Source organism: Ailuropoda melanoleuca, chromosome X (assembly GCF_002007445.2).
Source record: "Ailuropoda melanoleuca isolate Jingjing chromosome X, ASM200744v2, whole genome shotgun sequence".
NCBI lineage: Eukaryota > Metazoa > Chordata > Mammalia > Carnivora > Ursidae > Ailuropoda > Ailuropoda melanoleuca.
This window is the reverse complement of record NC_048238.1, coordinates 30,929,499-30,942,097: the sequence shown is the minus strand read 5'-3', so window position 1 is coordinate 30,942,097 and position 12,599 is coordinate 30,929,499. Positions and strand designations below refer to the sequence as shown.

General features: G+C 32.8%; 1 protein-coding gene across 1 annotated transcript in view; it reads right to left on the bottom strand.

Annotated features, from left to right (window-relative positions):
- The window catches only part of CFAP47 (cilia and flagella associated protein 47), a 484,475-nt gene that overhangs the window by 365,834 nt on the left and 106,042 nt on the right, over positions 1-12,599 (bottom strand). Inside the window, exons 22-24 of the mRNA XM_034649559.1 lie at positions 12,044-12,185; positions 5,338-5,432; positions 9-168 (exon numbers count right to left, since the gene is read on the bottom strand). Of these exons, the coding sequence (XP_034505450.1) occupies positions 9-168; positions 5,338-5,432; positions 12,044-12,185 (397 nt within the window). The remainder of the gene's footprint in view (positions 1-8; positions 169-5,337; positions 5,433-12,043; positions 12,186-12,599) is intronic.

Below are 12,599 nucleotides of genomic sequence, written 5' to 3'. Positions count from 1 at the left end.
GTACTTACTTGGACAGAAGCTTATGGAAATATTACATCCTTCATGTGGTTGCAGAATCCCTCTCAGCACACTAATCTTGAATGTGCCATCTTTGAAAAGCTTCCCAGTGTTACTAATATCCAAAGTCCATGCCACATCTCGTTTTGAAGTATTATGTAAGACAAGATCCTGTTTACACACAAAATAAATAAATAAATAAATAAATGACATTTATAAGAGCTACAATATGCAATATAAAATTTAGCTTGTTTTACCATGCCAACTTGAAGAACCTATGTACAAAGTCAAATGATTAAAAGTGGAACTCATGGATACATTGTTTTAAAAGTGATGTTAGGCAAAAAAGGGGTATGCAAGTATGTTCATAGCCTATTAACAGCTATGAAAAATACACAAAGGATAGAGACTGGAGTAAAATAAAAACGTCAACAGAGCTATGCTCTGGAGTGTAGCCACGACCTTCATTCATGAGTATGAGACTATAAAATGGTACAGTCACTTTGGAAGGCAATTTGGCAGTTTCTTATAATGTTAAACATATGACTACCATATGACCCAGTAGTTGCACTCCTAAATATTTACTTAAGTGAAGTGAAAATTTATGTTTACATAAAAATCTGTATGTTGTTTATAATAACTTTGTTCATCGCCAAAAAATGGAGGGAAAAAAACTCAGTCTATCTCCTTCAAATAATGAATGGATAAACATTCCATACAATGGAATAAAATTCAGTGATGAAGTAAGTATTAATTCATACAAAAACATAAATGAATATTATATATTTAGCTAAGTGAAACATGCCAGACCCAAATGGCTAAATTTTGTATAACTAACTTACCTGTCAATCTGGAAAAGCAAAATTATGTGGATGGAAAAAAAGAATCAGTTGTTGCCAAGTATTGGTGGAAGGAAGAGTAATTGATTGTAAAGGGGTTACTCTGAGAATCTGTAGTGTCGTGAAACTGTTCTGTAATGTATTGAAGTGGTAGATTATTCTACGTATTTTTCAAATCCCATAGAACTGTATACTACTAACAGTGGACTTAAATGTACACAAATTAAAAACAATCAACCAAGATGTTGAGAATCCCAGGATGGACTGTAGATTACAACACACTATATTACAAATGTATGACATAATCTCACTGAAGTTAGTGGGAGTGAGGAGGAATGGCCTAAGTAACAGAAAAACTGTTTTGACTGGAAACCATAAAGCTAAAGACAAAAAAATTTACTCTTTATAAACACTACACTCTAGTTGGTAAATATGTTAGCAATTCTAGCTACAGGTTAAAAATTCTGAAACTTCTTTACTAGTACAATTAAAAACTAAGCAAATAAATTATAAATAGAGAGAGATTTCTCATTGTCAGAGAAAGTAGTTAAAAATGAGCAAGGAAGAAGACTGGAATAAAACTTGTGCTAGATTAAATTAGACTCAGAAATATCAGTTGGAACTCATCTTTAGCTAGCTAGATAGATGGATGATGGAACGACACACAGATAAACAACAGATATATGTATATTTATAAGTCGGTATACATACAAGTATTTCCTGATTCTATTTGCCAAAAGGGCTTAGAACATGTGACACCCAGTAGCAGCTAGCACATCTAGTATACAGATCTTGGTTTCTAAATACCATTCTTCCATAAATGGTAGTGGGTTGGCTGGAGAAAATACTGATTCTACAGCTAGAAAAAATAAAAGATAAGCCTGGACCATTCTGCAGTGCCACAAACTATGAGAATGCTTAAAAATCATGATGATGGGGGACACCTAGGTGGCTCAGTTGGTTAAATGTCTGCCTTTGGCTCAGGTCATGATCCCAGGATCCTGGGATCGAGTCAAACACTGGGCTCCTTGCTCAGCGGGGAGTGTGTTTCTCCCTCTGCCTGCTGCTACCCCTGCTTGTGTGCATTCTCTCTCTCTCCCTCTGACAAATAAATAAATAAAATCTTTAAAAAAAAGATCATAATGATGGAAGCATGTCAACGAGCCAGTCTAAAAGAACTCCAAATGGCCAGGGCTAGAACAAATTTAATAACAAAATAAATAACGTAATATTGGATTATAACTGAATGTATAAATATTTGTGAGGTCACACTGACATATTAAGTAATAAAATAATAAAATAATTCTCCTTATAGAAAAATTCCAAATAATATATGTAAATACCCCCCTCCAGAATATGCAGCTTGACCCCTAACCCCTTCAGTGTGGGCTGAAATTGACAACTCACTTCCAAAATGCAGAGTGTGACAAAAACAAAAATAGTTTGTCCAACTTTTTTTCAATTCTCCTGACATATGTCACCAATGATAAGTCATGCTGATATCATGTACTCCCTTCACATGATGTGACAAAAAAGACATTTCACCTCTGTTACATTCTTATCCAAAACCCACAAAAAATAAGAATGCAGTTGAGTCAGGTGAAAAAATCAGACAAGAACATTCTGAAACAATATCAAACCAGTACTCTTAAAAATTGACAAAGTCATAAAAAATGAACAAGATTGAGAGCCTGTCACATATCAGAGAAAACTAAATGAAGTATGTTACCCTTGATTGGACCCTGAGATAGTAAAAGGACATTACTTAAAAACTGGTGAAACCCAAATAGAATCTGTGGTCTAATTAATAATTTTGTACTAATGTTAATTTCTTAGTTTTGAAAAATGTTCTATGGTTTTATAAGGTGTTAATCATAGGGAAAGTTGTGTGAAGAATATACATAAACTCTCTGCACTGTGTTTGTAATGTTCTGGTAAATCTGAGAGCTATATGCATGACTTGTGTACAGTCTTGTCTTTCCAGTACAACATACTATTAAAATAAAACCTTCAACTAGGTATTGTTTTAACTTTACTTTTCAAAATTTGAAAAGTATAGAATGATCCATACAACTGGCACCACAACAAAATAATGTACTTCATCTCTTTCTAAAGTATGATTGATTTAAAATATTCAGGATTTTAAAATCAGTCAATTTTATTCCCAATGTCCCTCAATACTTAAACAACTATTCAGGTCTAATATTTGCATCTTATAAAGAAAACAACATCTTTTGAAAGAGAAGGTGAACATGAAATTGTACTAGTCATTTGAATGCCTCATTTTTCTCGTTCTGAAATGAAGAAATGGTAGATCTCTAAAACTACTTTCCACTTTCCAATCCTATCACAGGAATAGAACTGATACAGTCATCTATAAAGAAACATTGTTTAGTATGTATAGTATTGTGTTATTTTTAAAATAATTTTATCAAAATGATACATGTACATAGCTTACACAATTCAAAAATGCTTATAAAAAACAGTTGTCCCAAACAAAAAACAGTTGTTCCACTCAATTCCTCCTTATCGACAATTCTGCTTCCCTGAAGCAAGCCAATTTTAGCTAAATTTTGGATTTTCTCTATTACTATAGCCTGATTCTAAATACAACGTTGATATGGCTTACTTTAGTTTTCTTTTATTGCTGCCATAACAAATTATCACAAACTTACTAGTTTAAATCAACACATATTTATTAAATTACAGGCTTGTAGGTTAGAAGTTCAACAGGTGTATCACTGAACTAAGATCAATGTGGTAGAAGGAACTATGATACTTTCTGGAGGGCTCCAGAGAAGACTGGTTCCATGCCATTCCCATTTTCTAGAGGGCAAACATTCTTTGGCTGGTGGCCTCCTTCCACCATCTTCAAATCCAGCAACATCTTATCTCTCTACCCTTCTGTTACCACATTTCCTTCTGAGCACAGTCAGGAAAGCTTCTCTGGTTTTAACCACTCATGTGATTCAACTGGGACCACCTAGATAATCTAGCATCATCTCCCCTGCTCAGGATCCTTCATCTGCATCACATGACACATCAGCAAAGTACCTTCTGCAATATAAGATGATGTACTCACACATTCTAGGGACTGGAAATGGACCCATTTGGGGGCCATCACTCTATCACATGGCTATTTCATGATTTATCAGACCCAGATATTGTCTCCAGTGCCCACTAGTAAAGACGAGGATCTAGCTCATATAATCTTCACTCTTCTGTCACCACCCAATTTTAGATATTTATATTATTTTAATTCTTTCATTAGTCACCTGGTAACTTTAAGCAATAGATTTATAACTCTAGTTCCTCTGCCAACATCAGATACTTCCCTTTAATTACCCACTACGAAAAATAAGTTTCACTCCTCCTTTTTCTACCATCCCCAACCCTTCTGTCAACTTATTCTACACATACACATCGTACATATCACACACGTCATTTTACATGTGATACACTATATCTGATCAAATTTTAATTCTGCCCCATAAACATATTAAGATGTCTCTGTATTCTATATTTCATTATGACTATGTAAATATCATTCATGGCAAATCCAAGCAGTGCATTAGAGTCACATTTCCTTCTCTGTGGGGCTAATGTGACTCACCACTCAAGAGGGAAGGCTCTTGTCTAGATCATCTTTTATTATGCCAACTGAACAAAACTTCAATGATACAAAATAATCTCACATAAATGCTATTCCTTTGGAATTCAATCCAATTCAGTTCACTAAAGCTTCCTTTCTAGCCCCACATACAAAGTCTTTTGCATCCTTGAAGTTATGTTAGAGTTAGAAGTCTTACTGATATTTTATACTTGAAAGTCACATTTTAATTTCAGAAGAGAGCCTTTATTCTTCTAACTATAATGTCATATAGCACTCTGCTATTATTTGACACATGCGATGTTAAATATTTTCTCCATATAATTTTTCTTCAAAACTACAGAGGTTCAAAATTAATTGCAGGAAAGGCAATACATAAGACAATAAAGGGGTACTACAAATACAAATTTCTACTATGTATGCATGAGCTTCCTTCATATGCATATCTCTTTTTTTTTTCCTTCTAGATGGATTCATAATTAGGAGAAACACAGAGATATCTAGTAAGAAAAAAGAGTAGATTGTCATAGAAGACCCTTTATCATATACCTGGACCTTTCCAATTTTTATGATTACCTTTCACATCTTCTTACCTGAATGGAACATATTTCACATTAATTTAATCATAGCTTCCATTTATATAAGGAGAGACTGGTAACTTAATTCTATTTAAAATATTCTGAATAGTCCTATTAAATATATGTATGTATAAAAAATGGCTTTATATGTATTTGTCTACTTTGACAATTCCGAGAAATGATATTTATATATGCAAATTCTCTAAAAATGAAAGTATTCTTATAACACATGCTTCAGAATAATCAACTCAATAAACTAAAAACCATAATAAAAAAAAAAAAGTTGTAAACTGCATCAATTCTCTCTACATACCTGAGTTTTCGTGACCTTGTTATTAGGATCGAAAATATGCAATGGCATTTCAAATATAAAATCAGTGCTGGATAATCTCAATGGTGCTTGCAATACTGTGAGAGGAAAGTAAATATACTGATAAAATTATTAAGAGATACTAGCTTACACATAATTATTACTATACTTTGACACAAAACAATAAAAAATAAAATTTTTTTGTATCTTTATGTTCTCAGACAGAAAACAAAGTCATACTTTTAAACATTTATAGAATATCATGGTTTATCACATCTATAAAATTACAATTTTGTATTTTAATGGTAACTAATTACAAGTGCAACAACTACCCTTGAGACAATAAGAGTATAAAATATACTAAATATTGAGCTGATAATAAAGTAAACATAGTTAAAATGATCTCTATAATAGAGTTTGACCAATGCAGAAGTACAGAAGTCAAAAGAAGCATGTCTTTTGCAAATATTTTCTCCCAGTCAGTGGTTTGTCTTTTTGGTCTACTGACAGTGTCTTTTGCAGAGCAGAAATTTTTAATTTTAATGAACTCCAGCTTCTCAATTCTTCTTTCACAGATCTTGCCTCTGTTGTATCTAAAATGTCACTGCCAAACTCAAGGTCATGTAGATTTTTTTCTTCTATTAGCTCCCAAAAGTTTCGTAATTTTGCATTTTATGTTTAGGACTGCGATTCATTTTAAGTTAATTTTTGTGAAGGGTGTAAGGTCTGTATCTAGACTCATTCTTTTGCTTGTGATGTAAAGTTGTTCAGCACTATTTTTTGAAAAGACTATCTTTTCTGAGCTGTATTGCCTATACTCATATGTCAAAGATCAGTTGACTACATTTATGTTGGTCTATTTCTAGGCTCTCTTTTCTATTCCACTGATCTATTTGTCTATATTTCTGCCACTACCTAAGTCTCATGATTGCTGCAACTTTATAGAAAGTTTTGAAGTTAGATAGTGTCAGTCCTCCAATATTGTTCTTCTCCTTCAGCTGTGTGTTGGCTATTGTGGGTCTTTTCCCTTTCCATATAAACTTTTAATCAATCTGGCAATACTCATAAAATAATGTTCTGGGATTTTGTTTGAAATGGCACCAAATCTCTGGATCAAGTTGGGAAAAAGTGCCAACTTAACAATATTGAGACTTCCAATGAATGAACATGGAATATCACTCCATTTATTTAATTCTTCTTTGATATCTTGCATCAGATAAGTTTTATTGTTTGATATCTTTCCTTATACAGATCTTGTAAATGCCTTACTATATTTATACCTACGTATTTCATTTTTGTTGGGTGCTAATGTAAACGGTATTTTGTATTTCATTTCAAATTCCATTTATTCATTGCTTTTATATGGGAAAGCAACTGACCTTTGTACACTAAGTTTGTACCCTGCAACCTTGCTATATTAGCTTATTGGATCCAGAAGTGTTTTTCTTAACTGATTCTTTCAGATTTTCTACATAAACAATCATGTCATCAATGACTGCAGAGTTGTTCTTCCTTCTTCAATCTGTGTGTGTTTCGATTATTTTTCCTGTCCTATCGTGTTAGCTAGGCCTTCTAGTACAATGCTGAAAAAGTGGTGAGAAGGGACATCCTAGCTTGGTTTCTGACTTTAGTGAGAAAGCTTTGAGTTTCTCATCATTAACAACGATAATAACTGTGGGGTATTTGTATATATTTTTTACCAACTTGAGAAAAACTGAAGTGCTCAAGATTAAAGTCTTACAGACTAACATTTTGACCTCCTTAAACATTTACTGGGATCCATATTGTCAGGAAATGATATAATAATAGTAATGAAGCCAGCATTGTGAGACTTACTAATAATCATGAGAGAATAGGCAAAAATCAACAGACATTTAAGGAACTCCTCAACATCAAGGAGAAGTGAAGGACAAATAATTCAGCAAAAATTGAGACAATGTAGCAACAGAAGAAAATTTCAAAGAAATCATCATAATACAAGTAGAGATAAAAAATAGTTTTTATTTTTCAGAATTCTATAGGTAAAGAAATAATCAGAAAAAAGTTAACTCTCATTAGTTTAAAATTGCCAAGATAATTTCTTAAGACATAATAAAGTCAGAAAAATATCCTGAGAAGTACAACAAAAAGATAAGGAAGAGGACAATAGGAGAGAAAATATGATTAAAATATATAACATAATCCAAGACGTAAAAAACACAACCAATAATGTCTTAAAGAAAGAAATACAGAAAACGGTGCGAAGAACATTTCAAGGAAATAGTTTATGAAAACTTTATAGAACTGGAGGACATGAATTTCCAGATTGAAATGGTCCACAAAAGATTCACACTAAAGTTAATCAGTGTGAAATAATAGAATTTTATACTAAACCAAATTATCACTCAAGTGTGAAAGGAAAAACAAAGATATTCCAGACATGGAAATTCTAAAAAATTAGCTCCTTACACCCTTTCTTTAGAAGCTCCTGGAAGATGTAATCTACCTAAATGGTGAAGTAAACCAAGAAATAGGAAGGCAAGGGATTGGAAAAACAGGAGATTCAAAACAGAAAAGAGTTTAAAAAAAAAAAAAAACCCACAATTATAGTGAAAGGAAATCGTAGACAAAAGTCCTGCCACAGGGAAAGTATCTAGTCCATACTGAAGCAGGTTGTTGTGCTCCAGGAAGGTTACTTCAAGAGAATAACTAGATATGACATATTATGTGACAGACTAGACTATGTGGAACATTGTCCAGACAAGCATAACATAAAGGAGAGCTTCGTGGCATGGGAGGATTTAGTCAAATATCGAAGGACAACTGAGCAATTAATAACTCCAGGCATAAACGAAAAGTTGAAGGAAAGTAAATAAAATAACTATGCAGTTACACTACCTGGCTTAACAACAAACACTATATCGTCATAACAATTAAATCTGATAAAAATTTTAATTGAAATTTAAACTATAATTACATTACAAAATAGATAACAGGAGTTAGTGTTTCAAGTGAGTGAAAATACTTGTCATTAAATAAGTGTTTTCATTAGAAAATTAATGAAAAAAGTCACTGCCTCTGGGATGCAGGATAAGCCTTCCGAAAGAGATAATGGATTTCAATTCTGGGTTAGTACTATTTTAATTTTAAAATACATACACGGAATTTTGGAGAAAAGAGAGAACAGAACGCTTGTGAGCCTCCTACTGAGGCATCATCCTCCTATTGAGGGGGGATAGCTCAGGGAATAATGGACTTAACCAAACATCCCTGCAAACATAAAAATGGAATTGACCAGTGGAGTATTTAAAAAAAAAAAAAAACCCTGACATATATTACCTGTCCAAATGGACAATCAAAAGTATCTGGAATTAATGGATTTATGAGGCATTGCTGGTAGAAGAATGAGAATTCCTCATGTAGACACTTCCTACTTGTATAACTATTAAGAGTACAAAAATGGGAAGCTCCAAACAAAAAACAGCTTCCTTTGGGAACAGGTTTCTACAAATGACATTCAAAAGTCATATGTTAATTCAAAAGGAAAACGCATCTTAACGAGGGAGAAAAGGACAGTTTGGAAGCTGTGTCTGATAGATGCCAACTTCTATAAGAAGAAATGTTACACGTCTGCCTGATTATACTTGTATCATTTGAATCATTAGTAAACTTTGGGGATGATAAGTTATATAATATAATCAAGTTTGCTTTGACATTCCAATCCTTTCTGGAAATACAGCAATATTTTTTTTAACAAATTAAAAAGTATAGAAATTGCTGAACAAATTTTAAACCCTTAAAAATAGAAGAAAAAAAACCAGAATTACATATATACCAAATCTGAAGATGGAGAAGATGGTCTAATCTTTAAAACAATGTTAGAAATCAGAGGAAATGAAAGCTAAATTTCACTATAACATTATTAAAAGGATTTATTGAACAACAAATTAAAGGCAAATAATGAATCTTAGAAAAAATTCACAGTAAAAATGAAAAAAATTAATATAAAATATAAGGAAATCAATGACATCTATCAGAAATGTATCACCACAATGATAAAGGTAAAGTTCATGAGCAGATAATTTACATATGAAATATATTATTAATACATATGAAATATATTATTAATATATTATTCATGAGCAGATAATTTGCATATGAAATATATTATTAATATTAATATATTATTAATTTTAATCTTCATAAGTAATCAAAGAAACTGAAATGAAAATTGAAATGATGTACTTTTAATCACAGAGAAAAGTATCCAATTTCTTTAATCCAATGCTGGTTAGAGTTTACACTGAAGGAGAGGTAAAACAGCATAACTCTTTACAAAAGCCCAACGTATCAAGAGCTTTAACATGTATATACTTTTTTTTGAGAGAGAGAAAGAGAGAAAGCCTGAGTGTGTGCTTGCTGGAGGAGGGGGAAGGGGCAGAGGGACAGAGAGAGAGAGAGAAATCTTAAGCAGGCTCCATTCCCAGCACAGAGCCCGCCTCACGACCCTGAGATCATAACCTGAACCAAAGTCAAGAGTTGGATGCTTAACAGCTGAGCCACCCAGGTGTCCCTAACATGTATGCACTTCAGAAGGAATGTAGCCAATTCAGAGAATCTCGCTTTTAAGAAAATCTAAACTGGGAAAAAGTATTATACACAAGAATGTTCAATACTACAATATTTATATGAATAAGAAAATAAAAGAAACAACCTAAGTCCTTATGATTATGCTTAAATAATCTATAAGAGACACTTATTGGATGAAATATTCTATATTAGTTATCAGTGTCAATTTATACAATTAAGAGTCTATAACATCCAAGTAAAAATTTCTATTAAGAGTCAAGAGATTTCAACTGAACACAGGCAGTAACATTGCAACTATGTTAAAAAAAAAAAAAACTCACAAAAGCATAGAACAAAAGAGTAAGATACCAAGATAATAATAATAGTATGCTCTACATATTCACATTCCAGATGACATTTCTGTGTTTCTAACATTTTCCAATTTTCCATAACGACGATACATTAATTTTTATTGGTCAAGTGGGTAAATGTTATTTTTCATGCAAGTAATTTACCTAATTCAGAAAACAAAATTAGACAATGATTTTTTCCCCTAAAATGATATCTTGAAAACAAGGGAGAAAACTCCATGGAGTTTCCCTATCAGCTGCGGAATTCTTAATTCTGTATTTCAAACAGGAGGAAAATAAATCCCTATATTGTGTATACTACTTTAATGAGGCTTCTCTTACTAGGCGCCAAGTGCAATTATCACCTTGAGCACTATTTCATTATTAATAACAATGTCAGAATTATAAAAACAAAATATTGCATAATATAACATAGACTAGACTTAACTTTTCATGAAAAATACTTCAACACATAAAATGCAAAACCAAAGTTTTGTCAAAAGTAGGGTTTACAGAATGAACTGGTTTTATACTTGAATATTTGGAGAAAATGAGTAAACAATACTCAAAACCTTAATATACTTATCCTTCTTTTGTTTCTTCGTTTTTACTTACCCTTCTTTACATGAACTTAGTCCTTTAGTAAACCATTCCTTTGGGGGAAAATTTTTCTTAAATAAAATCTTCATCATTTCATTATATATCTAATGTATTTTATTTTAATAATTTATATTTTGATTTAATCATTTAAAAACTACCCATACAATAAATAACTAAACTGACCTTTGTTTTTAATTATAACAATTTTTTTAAAGCAAGAGTCACTGATAGATTATGTCCATACTACTGTCACCAGCTAGACCCCAAGACCTGACCTTTACTGCCCACCTGCTTGAACTCACTAACCTTTGTCTTACATTTTTCCTTAAGCTCTTCTTTCCAGCTTACCTATTAACTCAGGCAAATGAAACTGGAAACAACCCTTTAGGTAATGGCAACTACCCTGACAAGACCTTCCACCCACCCAAGACTACCCGGACCTTTTCAGCTAAACCTCCACCTCATACCTGCACAGACAGACCTTAGAGTGACCTCTGGAATGATCTACCATTACCTTTGCCTCATTAAAATACAAAAATCTCCACCCAAGGAAGAGCCTCAGCCTCATTTACATAACATACAATGTATGTATACCCATGGCCACTTCTACATATGATAAGAAAGCCTCCCTAGCTAAATATCCATCCGAGGGCCGCCTGGGTGGCTTAGTCAGTTAAGCGACTGACTCTTGATTTTGGCTCAGATCATGAACTCAGGGTAGTGAGATCAAGCCCCACATTGGACTCCATGCTGAGCTTGGAGCCTGCTCCAGATTCCCTCACTGCCCCTCCCCCACTATTCACATTCTTTCTCTAAAAAAAAATTTTAATTAACTAATTAATTAAAAATAAAAAAACGGAAATAAATAAATATTCATCTAACCCTAAACAAAAGGTATATCTTCACCTGATGTCAGGTAGTCATGGCTTTCGAAGCCATTGCCTGTGATTGTCTCAATAAAGTTGTCTTTGTACGACAACTACACCTGGTACAGTTTCTGTAACTCAAGGAGTGAACTTCATGTTGGTTTGGTTACACTATTTCTCAAAATTCATTCTCACAGGCACAATTTAAGTCACACACATAGAAATCATATCATAGTTTTACTTTCTTTTTAAAAAGTAAATATCATTCTGAATTTTTAAACTTTTAGCTGCTTAAGTGTAAATATTTGGTATGGGCACACCATGTGAATGTTTCACATTACATACCAGTAGCTTGAACATAACACGGTCGAATAAGTGGTGTTGTCTTTGGAATCATAGAAGAATGTGACAAACGATATTGAGTGTAAAGTTCTGAAGCTCTGAAGAAATTAATTTGAACCTGAATGCTGAAGTCATACGTTCTCACCTGACAGACAAAAAAATACATTACACCTGTGGTTAGTTTTGCTATAAGAAATTTGTGATACTATTTTTGTTGTATATAAAGTGTACAACTTGAAGATTCAATACACATATCATAATGAAGTAACACCACAATCAAGCTAATTAACATATCATCTCACAGTTACTCTCCACCTCATTGTGAGAATACACAGGATCCACCCTATTAATAAATTTCAAGTATAAAGTATAGTATTGTTACCAGAACTACCATATTACCCAGCAATCTCATCTCTGGATATTTACCCAAAGGAACTGAAATAAGGATCTCAAAGACATACCTGTACTCCTATGTTCGTTGAAGCATTATTCACAATAGTCAAGACATGGAAATAACCTAAATGTCCACCAAAGGATAAATGAATAAAGAAAATGTGGT